The sequence below is a fragment of the Corythoichthys intestinalis genome, chromosome 11, assembly GCF_030265065.1.
Source record: "Corythoichthys intestinalis isolate RoL2023-P3 chromosome 11, ASM3026506v1, whole genome shotgun sequence".
Classification (NCBI taxonomy): Eukaryota; Metazoa; Chordata; class Actinopteri; order Syngnathiformes; family Syngnathidae; genus Corythoichthys; species Corythoichthys intestinalis.
The window spans coordinates 56,649,910-56,666,119 of NC_080405.1; the positions used below are offsets into that span (position 1 = coordinate 56,649,910).

The following is a 16,210-nucleotide window of genomic DNA, read 5'->3' on the forward strand; positions in this document are numbered from 1 at the left end:
CACAGCAGAAGCTTGTTTTTATGTTTATTAGTTGTTTTGTAGAATATCCTAGAATGATTTCCCGATCCTTTCTTGTGTTTTTGGTCATGAGCATGTGTATGTAGATTTGCCTGTGTGGCCCACAGCCAAGAGACTCCAGTGATCATTGTAATTGAGGCTAAATAAACTTCAGATAGAGGAGCGTTATTGCCTGCCGTCGTAGCGGCGGCCCCTCAGGCTGAATACCAGCATGTGGCAGTGACAGTAGCAACGACTAAGAAGTTCACAGTGGGGAAAATATGCAACAAAGTCAACAGGAAAGACCCTAGAGCTTTCCTGTAGTGATGAGAACTCATAAAAAAGTCATTCAAGGCCTGGCAAAAAAGTAAAGAACTGGGAAAATGGAGCTGAATAATTGGATCACTCACACCAAAAATTGTACAAACATCCTTCATCCTTCTTAACATTTGTCCATTTTATATCATTTTTCTGTTCCAGGTCAGAGAAGCTAGAACGAGAGTTGGCTGACAATGACTTTTTAACCCGATGTTGTCCAAAATCCGATACCGATATCAAATCGATAGTGATATATGCGGTCGTGAACGTATTATTGCTAATTGTATGGTGACAGCCCATTGGATGCTTTAATAATTAAGAATGTGCAAGTTCTCCTACTTGAAAAGATTAGAGAGGCCTGTAATTGTCAACATGGGTAAACCTCAACCATGAGAGACAGAATGTGGAAAAAAACATCTGAAAATCACATTGTTTGATTTTTAAAGAATTTATTTCCAAATTAGAGTGGAAAATAAGTATTTGGTCACCTACAAACAAAGATTTCTGGCTGTCAAAGAGGTCTAACTTCTTCTAACGAGGTCTAACAAGGCTCTACTCGTTACCTGTATTAATGGCACCTGTTTTAACTCATTATTAGTATAAAAGACACCTGTCCACAACTTCAGTCAGTCAGTCACACTCCAAACTTCACTATGGCCAAGACCAAAGAGCTGTTGAAGGACACCAGAGACAAAATTGTAGACCTGCACCAGATGGGAAGACTGAATTTGCAATAGGTAAAAAACTCTTGGTGTAAAGAAATGAATTGTGAGGGCAATTATTAGAAAATGGAAGACATACAAGACCACTGATAATCTCCCTCGATCTGGGGCTCCATGCAAGAGCTCACCTCGTGGCGTCAAAATGATAACAAGAACGGTGAGCAAAAATCCCAGAACCACACGGGGGGACCTAGTGAATGACCTACAGAGATCTGGGACCACAGTAAAAAAGGCTACTATCAGTAGCAATGTGCCGCCAGGGACTCGAATCCTGCACTGCCAGTACACGTCCAGGCCCGTCTGCGGTTCGCTAGAGAGCATTTGGATGATCCAGAAGAGGACTGGGAGAATGTGTTATGGTCAGATGAAACCAAAATAGAACTTATGGGTAGAAACACAGGTTCTCGTGTTTGGAGGTGAAAGAATACTGAATTGCATCCAAAGAACACCATACCCACTGTGAAGCGTAGGGGTGGAAACATCATTCTTTGGGGCTGTTTTTCTGCAAAGCGACCAGGACGACTGATGTGTGTAAAGGAAAGAATGAATGGGGTCATTTATCGAGAGATTTTGAATGAAAATCTCCTTCCGTCAGCAAGGGCATTGAAGATGAGACGTGGGGGGTCTTTCAGCATGACAATGATCCCAAACGCACAGCCGGGGCAACAAAGGAGTGGCTTCGTAAGAAGCATTTCAAGGTCCTGGAGTGGCCTAGCCAGTCTCCGGATCTCAGCCCCATAGAAAATCTGTGGAGGGAGTTGAAAGTCCGTGTTCCCCGACGACGGCCCCAAAACATCACTGCTCTAGAGGAGATCTGCATGGAGGAATGGGCCAAAATACCAGCAACAGTGTGTGAAAAGCTTGTGAAGAGTTACAGAAAACGTTTGGCCTCCGTTATTGCCAACAAAGGGTACATAACAAAGTATTGAGATGAACTTTTGGTATTGACCAAATACTTATTTTCCGTTATGATTTTCAAATAAATTCTTTAAAAATCGAACTCATTTTATGGGAGGGGTTTTCACATTCTGTCTCTCATGGTTGAGGTTTACCCATGTTGACAATTACAGGCCTCTCTAATATTTTCAAGTGGGAGAACTTGCACAATTAGTGGTTGACTAAATACTTATTTTCCCCACTGTATGTATTACATATATATATATATATATACAGTATATATATATATATATATATATATATATATATATATATATATATATATATATGTATATATAATATATATAGGGTGACCCAAAAAAAAGTTTACTCTGCCATAAAACAACTTAAATGCCATGTTTATTCAGTTTAGAATTAGAATTTAATCACAAATTATACATTATTGTAAAGAACATGTACAGTACACTCTATTTTTCAATGTGTCCTCCCTTAAGTGTCACAACAGCCTCCAGGTGCCTGCAGAACGCTTGGCAGGTCTTCTTTATGTAGGATGCTATCATCTTTTCCCAAGATCTAACAATGGACCTCTCCAAGGCTGCCACAGAAGGGTGTGGCTTCTTACAGGCACTGTCCTCCACAGTTGCCCAAATGCTATAATCCAGGGGATTGAGATCTGGACTCTGGGGTGGCCACATATCACCTTTTCAATCAACTTTTTGGTCCGCACAGATCGGCACATCCAGACCCAGGTTTTCGTGAGGCTGTTCCAGTATCTTTCAGCTTCTTTGTAACTTTGTAGACTGCACACCTGGATATTCTCAGATTTGCTGCAATCTCAGTAGGTGTCAGACCGGCACGCAGCAATTCAGGTACAGCTAAAGTTTTCTTCATTTTCAGCAGAAGCACAGGAATTGTAGAGACGAGAGATTACCAGCTGCATTGAGTGACCTTAACGAATCACTTAAGCATGACAACCTATTTAGATATGTTTCAATGGCTTTTAAACAAGCAGTCAACTGAGTGTAAACTTTTTTTTGGGTCACCCTGTATATATATACAGTGCCTTGCAAAAGTATTCAGCCCCCTTGAATCTTGCAACCTTTCGCCACATTTCAGGCTTCAAACATAAAGATATGAAATTTAATTTTTTTGTCAAGAATCAACAACAAGTGGGACACAATCGTGAAGTGGAACAACATTTATTGGATAATTTAAACTTTTTTAACAAATAAAAAACTGAAAAGTGGGGCATGCAATATTATTCGGCCCCTTTACTTTCAGTGCAGCAAACTCACTCCAGAAGTTCAGTGAGGATCTCTGAATGATCCAATGTTGTCCTAAACGACCGATGATGATAAATAGAATCCACCTGTGTGTAATCAAGTCTCCGTATAAATGCACCTGCTCTGTGATAGTCTCAGGGTTCTGTTTAAAGTGCAGAGAGCATTATGAAAACCAAGGAACACACCAGGCAGGTCCGAGATACTGTTGTGGAGAAGTTTAAAGCCGGATTTGGATACAAAAAGATTTCCCAAGCTTTAAACATCTCAAGGAGCACTGTGCAAGCCATCATATTGAAATGGAAGGAGCAACAGACCACTGCAAATCTACCAAGACCCGGCCGTCCTTCCAAACTTTCTTCTCAAACCAGGAGAAAACTGATCAGAGATGCAGCCAAGAGGCCCATGATCACTCTCGATGAACTGCAGAGATCTACAGCTGAGGTGGGAGAGTCTGTCCATAGGATAACACTGCATTGTACACTGCACAAATCTGGCCTTTATGGAAGAGTGGCAAGAAGAAAGCCATTTCTCAAAGATATCCATAAAAAGTCTCGTTTAAAGTTTGCCACAAGCCACCTGGGAGACACACCAAACATGTGGAAGAAGGTGCTCTGGTCAGATGAAACCAAAATTGAACTTTTTGGCCACAATGCAAAACTATATGTTTGGCGTAAAAGCAACACAGCTCATCACCCTGAACACACCATCCCCACTGTCAAACATGGTGGTGGCAGCATCATGGTTTGGGCCTGCTTTTCTTCAGCAGGGACAGGGAAGATGGTTAAAATTGACGGGAAGATGGATGCAGCCAAATACAGGAACATTCTGTAAGAAAACCTGTTGGCATCTGCACAAGACCTGAGACTGGGACGGAGATTTATCTTCCAACAGGACAATGATCCAAAACATAAAGCCAAATCTACAATGGAATGGTTAAAAAATAAACGTATCCAGGTGTTAGAATGGCCAAATCAAAGTCCAGACCTGAATCCAATCGAGAATCTGTAGAAAGAGCTGAAGACTGCTGTTCACAAACACTCTCCATCCAACCTCACTGAGCTCGAGCTGTTTTGCAAGGAAGAATGGGCAAGAATGTTAGTCTCTCGATGTGCAAAACTGATAGAAACGTACCCCAAGCGACTTGCAGCTGTAATTGGAGCAAAAGGTGGCGATACAAAGTATTAACGCAAGGGGGCCTAATAATATTGCACGCCCCACTTTTCAGTTTTTTATTTCTTAAAAAAGTTTAAATTATCCAATCAATTTTGTTCCACTTCACGATTGTGTCCCACTTGTTGTTGATTCTTGACAAAAAATTAAAATTTTATATCCTTATGTTTGAAGCCTGAAATGTGGCGAAAGGTTGCAAGGTTCAAGGGGGCCGAATACTTTTGCAAGGCACTGTATATATATATATATATATATATATATATATATATATATACATATATATATATATATTTTTTTTTTGTGTTGTCCCTATCTGATCACTTGATCAGAAATCAGGCCGATCGCACGATTTTTCAGATGATCGTAATCGGAGAAAAAGGCTCGTGTTTTTAACTTCTAATAGAATATTTTTCTGCGAATGGTCGTAAAGTGCCACGCCCCTCACCCTCCCTCCTGTTAAGCAATGAGGCAAAACTGTCCATCTTATGTTTGGTACTTCAACTTAACGACGATTGACAGGTTTGTCCCTTTGATCTTGCCAGAGAAGTGTGGTAGCTCTACGATCAAAGGCTCAAATCTGTCAGTCATCGTTAAACTTTCATCAGTGTGCTGCGGCAATGCAGCGTGAGTGGACTCACTCAATGAAGCATTTAATTAAGACAAGCATTTTTCGACATTATTCTTGTTTAAATATAATTCACATTATGAAGGCGGTACAGTGGGACAGTAACATATTTGGAACTTGTGTTCTTTTTTTTTTTCGGTATCGGATCGGGACTGGAAATCGGCAGATTCTCAAAATCAGGTGACGGGTGCAAAAAATATGCAATGGGGACAACCCTAGTGTATGTGTGTGTATATATGTATATGGATTTGCATCTTGAAATTAAAAAAAGCTGTTGGAAATAGCAGTTTCCTGAATTTTATGCTAGTCGCAATGATTGCCCAAATGTTGTGTTGCCTTTAGAAACACCTTCTGGCGCAGATGCTGTTTAATTGACCTTGTTACAGCAGACATTTTCTATTATTTATGACCATCTGAAACCATCTGGATGCTTTTTGTTGGAAGTAGAAATGTGCTTTTGGATTGTGGTCACTGACCAAAGACCCCCAAAAATGATCTGATGAAGAAAATTAATCAATGTGAAAGTACAGTATATTTTAAACCAGTTATAACAGTGGGGCAAATAAGTATTTAGTCAACCACTAATTGTGCAAGTTCTCCCCCACCCATATTAGAGAGGCCTATAATTGCCAACATGGTTAAACCTCAACCATGAGAGACAGAATTTGGAAAAAAAAAACAGAAAATCACATTGTTTGATTTTTAAATAATTTATTTGCAAATTATGGTGGAAAATAAGTATTTGTTCAATACCAAAAGTTCATCTCAATACTTTGTTATGTACCCTTTGTTGGCAATAACGGAGTCCAAACGTTTTCTGTAACTCTTCACAAGCTTTTCACACCGGTTGCTGGTATTTTGGCCCATTCCTCTACGCAGATCTCCTCTAGATCAGTGATGTTCTGGGGCTGTCGTTGGGCAACACGGACTTTCAACTCCCTCCTCTATGGGGTTGAGACCTGGAGACTGGCTAGGCCACCCCAGGACCTTGAAATGCTTCTTACGAAGCCACTCCTTTGTTGCCCCGGCTGTGTGTTTGGGATCATTGTCATGCTGAAAGACCCAGCCATGTCTCATCTTCAATGCTCTTGCTGATGGAAGGAGATTTTCACTCAAAATCTCTCGATACATGGCCCCATTCATTCTTTCCTTTACACAGATCAGAAAAACAGCCCCAAAACATGATGTTTCCACCCCCATGCTTCACAGTGGGTATGGTGCAATTCAGTATTCTTTTTCCTCCAAACAAGAGAACCTGTGTTTCTACCAAAAAGTTCTGTTTTGGTTTCATCTGACCATAACACATTCTCCCAGTCCTCTTCTGGATCATCCAAATGCTTTTTAGCCAACCGCAGATGGGCGGACGTGTACTGGCTTCAGCAGGGGGACACGTCTGGCAGTGCAGGATTAGAGTCCCTGGCAGCGCATTGTGTTACTGATAGTAGCCTTTGTTACTGTGGTCCCAGCTCTCTGTAGATCATTCACTAGGTCCCCCCCTTGTGGTACTGGGATTTTTGCTCCCCGTTCTTGTTATCATTTTGACACCACGGGATGAGGAGGGAGTTGAAAGTCCGTGTTGCCCAACGACAGCCCCAAAACATCGCTGCTCTAGAGGAGATCTGCATGGAGGAATGGGCCAAAATACCAGCAACTGTGTGAAAAGCTTGTAAAGAGTTACAGAAAACGTTTGGCCTCCGTTATTGCCAACACAGAGTACATAACAAAGTATTGAGATTAACTTTTGGTATAGACCAAACACTTATTTTCAACCATGATTTGCAAATAAATTCTTTAAAAATCAAACAATATGATTTTCTGTTTTTTTTTTTTTTTCCACATTCTGTCTCTCACGGTTGAGGTTTACCCATGTTGATAATTACAGGCCTCTCTAATATTTTCAAGTGGGAGAACTTGCACAATTTGTGGTTGACTAAATACTTATTTGCCCCTCTGTATTTAGCTAATTTTGATAACTTGAACTAATTGAACATATTTGATTGCTGTTATATTGTTTTGAATATGTGTTTTTAGAGCGAGATACTAAGCCTGGAAGATACGGACATGTAGGGACCAAAACCCACATCAGTTCTGGCAAGAAGGTGGTACAAGATGGTGAGTTTGAGAAATTGCTTGTTCTTTCCTTACATACCATTTGTGTTGCATAGCAGCTTTATTATTCATTCAGCCCACTGTGTGGTATACTGCATACAGTTTTACCAATAAAAACTATTAACTACCATTAAATTCCTTCATTATTTTTAGGATGAGATTTTCATGGAAATGTTGTACCACAGCTGGGTATAATACTTTATTTACAATGATCTGCAGTTTCAGTCCCCATAAAACTGTGGGTGTTACCCATGCAATTGCTTTCTGCTTTCTGTCTCAGGTAGCGTGCAGTTATGTCAGTATGGAATGGCGAGATAACCTAGCTCACAGTTTGTCGTCTGCTGCAGATAGAAGCATGGCTAATGCGCGCAGAATTATCAAAGCCATTCCCTTCAGGAACACGGAGCTATTTCCAGGGTTAGCGTCACCGCTAACATCATTAGCGTCGGAAAACATTAAATGTCTCGTATGAAATTAAGAGGTAAAGGCAGTAGTGCATCAGGGTAAATTTCCCCAGTGGACCACTTGTCAGTTTTGATGTTTATGATTTTGCAAAGGTTGATAAGATAACAGGCCTTGATAGACAATGAGTACATGAAATGAAGGTCAAACTGTAAACAGGAGATGGTGCACCTTCACACGGCTGATGTGATGTCATCCAAAAAATGGAGAAGATGGATAAAACTGAAGGAGGAGCTAGGGAAAATGTTTCTTCTAATCACCTTGAAGTATTATTGATACTTGTGATAACAGCTTTTTAATAGTGGTAATAGCTACCGGATATTGATGTATAAGTTGCTCCTGCAGATGCAATGTATTATTTATGCAAGAATCTTGCTTCAAGGGGGTGAAGGAATTCGGCCCCCCCGGCCAAGCCGCCGGAACAGCGACATCCGAACCAGTAGGCGTCCCGCCGGCGCAGCCCCAGCAAGTCGGCCGGAAAGGCCAAACTCCACGCGTTCACTCCAGCGTTAACCCTTTGTACAGACTCCATTTTGAACAGTTTAAAGCAAGCTCACCGGGAACAAGTTGACAATTTATTCGTCGACAGTGATAAAAACGCAAGGCAAAAACAGACGAAGGAAAGGCAGTGCTGGATCCAGGGTCAGCAAAACAACGGATACATCGAAATGTCCCCGAGAAGCGACAGTTGTTAGCTTAATGTTTAGTCTTTTGAAAGCTGCGGTGGAGTGGGCGGGGCGGAGGGTGTGCCTGGGTGTTGTCTTGGGATCATCCTTCTGTGGCAGGTTTGGGCGGTCAAGTTCGTGTGTCATCTTTCGTGGCTGGGCCGTGGTTGCCACAGCAACTGATGCATGTCTTGACGTCTAAGGCGCCGCGCTATTATCTTGGTTGGGCGAGGGTGTTCTGACCCCACCGAAGAGTTGCTGACGTCTTCTCCTTAGCTTATCAGGCGAGGGCTGATAAGCTGGGCCACTTTACCGTGTCAAAACAGCATGGAGTACGTCTTCTTAAACTATGGTTAAATGCTTTATTATGCAAACAGTTATACAGTGCCTGCGAGAAAAGTAACTATCTCCTTCATTACACACAACTGCTTTTGCATCCATTCAAAAGGGAGATGATTTGACATAAAATGACATCTGTCGTAAGCATTCATTAATAATCATGGCAGTGTCATGTTGTAATTATGATGGTCTAATGACAGTTTTATGGCACCACTGTCAGATAAAGTATCACCAAATACCATAACTAACAATGAATGAAACAACTGGAACAGTAACTAAAGAAGTAATTAGCACAGAACATGAATTTTGATTGTTATTTACATCTGTTGCGCTGCAATGCATACAAGGAGGCATGTTGGACTACAACAGTGTTGACAGCAGGTGGCAGCAAAGATTGACTGTCTCCCCCAAGGGAGCAGTGATAGCCAAATGAAGCTTCTTGAAGCAATGACGCTTTGCAGCCAATTGGTTCAAAGCTTTATGGTGGTTCATTTGGTCTTATGAGAGTTGTAAGATGCTGCTTTTAAATAAAGTGTTTCCAGTTAATGTCTTTTGGCGTAAATATCCCATAATACAGTGAAAAAAACATGTCCCCTCTTTCTGGGGGCTCATTTTCAGACTCGGCATAATTCACTGTTTCTACTCGCCTGCTTCTACCCCTACCTTGTCATTTTGATGCCATTTCGTCGATGTAGCTGTGAGAAAATTTTAATTATTCCAGCAAAGATGTGATATGAAGCATCGCGGATGCAAAATGGCGGCCAATGACGCGAACTTCAACTCACTAACTTTAAGTCAGCCCAGGAATACTCATTTAGCTACCATGCGACAGTCTCGCAGAGCTGCCATCTGGTCGTTACAACCAATACAGCAAGACATTAGGGCCCACAGAAATCAGGGGGACACCGGCGTCCCCGATTGTACAGTACGAAGTGTAAAGGGTTAACTGTCTTACGGTAAATCTTCCACATCATCTTGGATGGAAGCCCTCGAATTCCTCTTGAAAGGTGGAAAAGCGCTATACAAGTATAACACCATTTAGCATTCATCACCCCTTTTCACTATCGTTTTTTTGCTCCTAGAGCACCCTCTTGAGGTCGATTGGTAACATTCTTTGTTGTGAAAGCCAAAATGGCCGCAAGGACATACACGGTTCCAGCTTTGGCCATGATGCAAGTAAATGTAACTGAGTAAATGTAAGTACTACCCACCTTTGTCGTTAGCATGCATAGCTAATGCTAATTTTTATGACTTTTCAGTTGTACGACGATCTAAATTGGGCATTGGTCAACATATCGGCATATGGGTCACAACTAGGGTTGTTCCGATCATGTTTTTTTTATCCCAATCCGATCCCGATCATTTTAGTTTGAGTATCTGCCGATCCCGATATTTCCCGATCCGATTGCTTTTTTTTTTGCTCCCGATTCAATTCCAATCATTCCCGATAATTTTTCCCAATCATATACATTTTGGCAATGCATTAAGAAAAAGATGAATAAAACTCGGACGAATATATACATTCCACATACAGTATATAAGTACTGTATTTGTTTATTATGACGATAAATCCTCAAGATGGCATTTACATTATTAACATTCTTTCTGTGAGAGGGATCCACGGATAGAAAGACTTGTGACTTTGTATATTGTGACTAAATATTGCCATCTAGTGTATTTGTTGAGCTTTCAGTAAATGATACTGCAGCCATTCGACCCAAATGCATGATGGGAAGTGAAACCATGACTGTGCATAGTGCTACCATTTGATATATCTTCTCTGCGTTGGGAAATAACATAAGGTGTTAAGACAAAAATCAATTGCTACCTTGCTTCCCCACATTGTTTCCCATGATATTTCTAATCGTAGGGAGAGGGATTGTAAGGCTTCAGCCTAGTAATAATAGGCTCCAAAGGCTACCAAAATTCACTCTACTCATTTTACGCTGCCTTTTATCCCTCTATATAGGTAAAACGGCGCCATTACAGATTAAGTGCGACAATGCGTGAGTGGAAAGTGCAACGCGTGCATTAATTAACGTGATACATTTTCCCAAAAAATTAATTACCGCCGTTACCGGGATAAATTTGATAACCCTACCTTAACCCTAAACTAAAGACTCTGGATGAGTGTAACATATTATGTCTGTAACGTTAAATACAATTAAAAAATGATTTAATTAAAAAAAAAAATATATATATATATATATATATTAAAAATGGCATGGCCGATATTTTTTCGCCGATTCCGATACTTTAAAAATGACGTGATCGGACCATCCCGATCGATCAGGACAACTCTAGTCACAACCTTATTTTTAGGCGAAATTTTCGTCCCAAAAACAAAAAAAATGTCACCTATATGCTGGTATATATGGCATTTTGAGCGAAATTCATTCACCTCATGGTTCTCATTGTTTGTTTTTCATAATGGGCTTAGGTTTCTTCGAACTGATATCCAATGAGACATGCAGTATTTCAATGCAACACTAGCTTTACTGCAAAACTCCAGAAGGATGCTTCACTCACAAAAGACTCAAACAGCAAACTGAACACGAAACAAATCAAAATGCAAATTGAAATCACAACTTAATTGTACGCATTGTATTCAGCTGAATGGGTAATTAGAATAAAAAGCAATTACGTGTTTTGATATAATTTAGCATGCGATAAGCTGCGTGTCAACACAGTGTAATCTTAGTATCAAGAGCTTATAGAAATGATAAATCCACAAGAGAGTGTAGCAACACGGCGCTGCCTTGACTAAATAATATGATTTCATCTGCATATTAACAAGTACTAATTGATGTTAGCTTTGCATGCAATGGAAAAGCTACCATGTGTGTTATTGTGTTTTTTTTTTTAAGGGCCTGAGCAGCTAGTGACGCGAGAGCCCCTATTGTAATGCAAAGGATTTTTTTTTGTTGGCAAATCAAAACGGCCAATTTGGAGGCCTTAACATGCTTGAAAATACACCAAAATTTGCACATACATGCGGATTGGCGTAAATTTGAATAATTTTGCGACCTTGAGAAAAAACGTAACAAAATGGTTTGATGGCACTCCCTTGAAATTTTCAAAAAGGCCTCTCCTATTAGGTTTTTTAAACGTCAAGTGATGAAATTTTGGGAGTCGATATATTGTGCAAAACCGCTCCAAAAAGTCTCTTGCGCCCATATTCCAAACCCAACAGGAAATCGGGTATTTTGGATTGAGTTAGTTGGATCCTCCTCAAAATCGGTGAAACTGTTCATGAGACATATGATATCTTAAGTTAACTTATCTGCGCCAAACTTTCCGTGCTTGTTGAGAGTAATACCCTCAACCATACAGCGCCAACTAGTGGCGACAAAAAGGATTTTTTAAAAAGGCCTCTCCTATTTGGTTTTCTCAATGTAGAGCGATGAAATTTGGGGAGTCAATACCTTGTAAAAAACTGCTCCAAAAAGTCTCTGCACCCATATTCCAAAACCAACAGGAAATTGGGTATTTTTCATTGAATGTGAATTTTTATTGATTTACAGGGTGCATATCTGAGACATTGGCGCCTAGGGAATGTGTCTGATCCTCCTCAAAATTGGTAAGACTGTCCATTAGACATAGGAGAGATTCATTCACGGGCCTGACCTGGACGGGTTGCCAAAGTCGGCCATTTTGTTGCAACACGCCAAATTCAGTAAATGACGAATAACTCCCTGATTGAAGGTGCAGTGTTTTTCATATATGGCTTGTGTGAGAGGTATCCCAGCCTGAACACGACTGCATAGAAATATTGCCCATTAGACCTGTCACCCCCTGCTGGGAACAAATTTTGGCACATATCTGCGCCAAACTTCCCATACTTGTTGAGAGTCATACCCTGAAGGGTCCTGTAGGGGTCATTTTCATCAACTCTGCAGCGCCAACTGGTGGAAACAGAAAGTCACTCATTTTACTTATACATGACCAGGTCTTTTTCAGACATTTTAAGGCCCATGTCCAGGCCTCTGTCTGTTTCCGTGACGACCCTTTGTTCACCATTAAAAGGAAGTAGATTTCTTCCAACACTTAAGCAGCTTATAGAGCCACGAAATTTGGCTCACTTGGTCGAAATGGCCCAATTAATAGATTCATTTTGGTTTTGAATAAGGGCCTGGCTGCACAGCTCGGTAGAGCCTTATTTCTTGTATGACCCTCATCAAAAGGGGTTTTTCCTTCTAGGTGTGTGAATGTTTTTCTAATCCCCAAAAAAAGGGGCGAGTTTCAAACATGTTAGGTTCGCATGAGATGATGAGAGGGTGTCGATCTGCCACCACCCTGACCTGCATGTTGTCCGAGTTGCGCCAAACTGCGAGGACTCATTTTTCCAACATTTTTCCATTTTTGAAAGTGTCATAACCAGCTAAAGTTGCTGCCCTACTTGATCACCTACCAATTCATTATACTCTTCCATCCTTCTTTGTAAAACCTTTTTCTCTATTTCCCTCCAAAAAAGCCAATCAATGGAATATAATATTTATTTCTCATATATTTAATTTGAGTGAAAAACATTTTGTTAAGTGTACTTAAACCGTGACAATAACAACTTGTACCTGAGACGAATCCTCCGCACTATTCCACTTTGAAGCTACCTTCAAAGACTTGAATTTGCTTCTAAAAAAAAAAATAAAATACATTGCTGCTAGCAACAAATTCACACCCCCACTTTCACTAGATTGCATATGGTTATTTACGTTTATGTCTGTAGCGTTGTGACGATGAATATTCCGAGTAAATCATCTTTTCCCGGTAGCCGAGCCCAAGCCCTCCGTGTCATTTTTCCAGTGATATTTTAACCGAAGCAGGCTGTTTATCTCCTCCGTTCCCTCACTAACATCCACAATGATATGGTTTGCCTGTGTTTTCAATAATTAATTTTCTGCATGGTGAAGCTGTTCTGTCACTGCTTCCTCCCAGAGGCCCCCTCTCTGTGTTTTCATCTCTCCATCATCCTTTGCTTGACTGCTTTTCACAGGCCAAATGGTGAAACCCTGAGGAGTATTGACAATACAGAGAGTGGAGGCAATTATATCTCCTCATCATCTGTTTGTCTTGTTTCCCCTCAGTAACACTCCCACCCATCGGGTGGAAAAAAAGAAAGACCTTTTTAATTAGTCAAGGCTTAAATGTAAAGTTGTTTGAATATATCGGCCACCCGATAATATCGGTATTGGTTTTGTGCCAGTGTTTATGCTGGGTTATTAATCAATGTTCAAGCCGGAAACCTTTGTGCTTGGGCTGGTTACAGTTTGGCACAGCAACATTGACGGTTATTTACCGTAATTGTTGGACTGTAAGCTCCCAATGTCAGATAAAGTGTTACCAAATGCCATAACTAGCAATTAATGAAACAACTGGAGCAGTAACTGAAAAAATAATTAGCACAGAACATGAATTTTGATGGTTATTTACATCTGTAGTGCTAAAATGCATGCTAGGAGGCATGTTGGACGACAACAGTGTTGACAGCAGGTGTCAGCAGAGGTTGACTGTCTCCCCCAAGGGAGCAGTGATGACCAAATGAAGCTTCTTGAAGCAATGAAGCTTTACAACCAATCGGTTCAAAGTAGGGCTGCAGCTATGGATTATTTTAGAAGTCGATTAATCGATGAACTAGTTAGTTCGAAACCCAAGTACAACAAAAGAACAATTAGCTAACTTACATAGCAAAAGTCTGCTACCTTAAATGCTATAAAATGCTAACTTTTTTTTTTTTTTTTTTTTTTACAATGCTCTAAACAAATGGTTCATGCAGTATTCCAACAAAAATGGCTAAATATACCTATAAACTAAATTACAAAAGCATTAAAAAAAAAAAATAGCTCGAACAAAAATTTTTTTTATGTTGGTCTTAACAGGCCCTGCGATTGGCTGGCAACCAATTCAGGGTGTCCCCTGCCTACTGCCCGAAGTTAGCTGGGATAGGCTCCAGCACCTCCGCGACCCTCGTGAGGAATAAGCGGCATGGAAAATGAATGAATGAATGAATGGTCTTAACAGGGAGCAGCTGCATTCAGCCATGTAAAATGAGTTGTTTCATATTCACTGTTGCCACTAAAGGGCAGTGTATCCAAGGATTTATGTCCAACAAAAGAACAGTTGGCTAACTTACATATTAAAAGTCTGCTAGCTTAAATGCTATAAAACGCTAATGTCTTTTTTTACAATGCTCTAATAAATGGTTCCCACAAATTATATTACACATATTCCCACAAAAATCGGCTAAATATACCTATAAACCAAATTACAAATGCATTAAAAAAAACGTTAGCTCAAACACAAACTGGATTCAGCCATGTAAAATGTGGCAGGCTAGAGGGCAGTGTATCCACCCTAATCAATAAAACTAAATGCAAACACTTACAAAACAAACCATTACAATGCCACTTTAATTCAACGAATACTCGAAGCAGCAAAATTTAATTCAAATCTTTTTTTTTTCAAATTGAATACTCAAGTTAATCGATTAATCGTTGCAGCACTAGTTCAAAGCTTCATGGTGGTTCATTTGGTCTTATGACCGTCGTATGATGCCGCTGTCAAAGAAAGTGTTACCAGTTAATATCTTTTGGTGTAAATATCCCATAATACAGTTAGGACAGCTGTGGCTCATCTATGAACAAATGCTGTTTTCATGCCAAATTTAGTGGGTGGCGGCTTATAGTCAGGTGCACCTTATAGTGCGAAGATTATATTTGTCAGGGCCGCAGTTATTGATAGAGTTCAAATGGTCAAGTAATCGGATGATGAACATTTAAAGCTGTAATGTGAAGTAATTTCATAACATGCCAAATAGGGTCACAATTAAAGTAATTAAACATTGTCCAACAAATAAAGCATGAAAAAATAATTTATATGTTGTAGGGCTGTCCCAAACGACTAATTTTCTCCCGATTAGTCAGCCGACTATTTTTACGATTAGTCGACTAATCTAATAATTAAAAAAAAAATAATAATAATTTTGTTTTTGTTTACTAATTTAGCAATGAAATTTTTGTTGACGCTTATCAATTCACAAAAAACATATTGGAACACTTAAATTATTTATTAAAGTACAAATAAACACATAAATAATAATAAATCACAAATAAACAATTAGTTCAAATGCTGATAGAATTTACTAGTGTAGCATCCCTGATTGAAAAAGTGGTCTCTTACAACTTTTATTCCATCCTTGATGTAATCACACTGTAAGAGCTATGGTGCACACAAATAAAACAACACAATTAGAAATTAACAAAAACTTTTCACCTTTTTCCTTTGAAACCTTATTTATATATCAGTGAATTGCCTTTACCTTAATTTATTACCTTATCATTGACAATCTCTCCCTTGAGTGCAATCACTGTATATACTGTATATATTTATGACCTTTTAACCTTATATAATTTCCTATACCATAAAATAAACCATAACATGAAATAAACCTTTCAGTTAGCATTAAGGACAATACTAATAGCACTATGGGCCCATTGTCAATGAAACGTTATTATTCAGTAAGGCGACAGCACCCTCTGGTGTACAGGAAAATGAAAAAAAAAAGAGAAAAAAATTACAAACGGTGACGGCGCTTGAGGTGTTTATTCACGGCTGACGTGCAGCCAA

At 39.8% G+C, this 16,210-nt stretch overlaps 1 protein-coding gene across 3 annotated transcripts in view; it reads left to right on the forward strand.

The window, feature by feature from the left end:
- The window catches only part of spock1 (SPARC (osteonectin), cwcv and kazal like domains proteoglycan 1), a 197,706-nt gene that overhangs the window by 108,555 nt on the left and 72,941 nt on the right, over nt 1–16,210 (forward strand). For all 3 annotated transcript variants that reach the window (XM_057849465.1, XM_057849466.1, XM_057849467.1), the window contains exon 4: nt 7,044–7,124. In XM_057849465.1, coding sequence (XP_057705448.1) covers nt 7,044–7,124 — 81 coding nt within the window. The remainder of the gene's footprint in view (nt 1–7,043; nt 7,125–16,210) is intronic.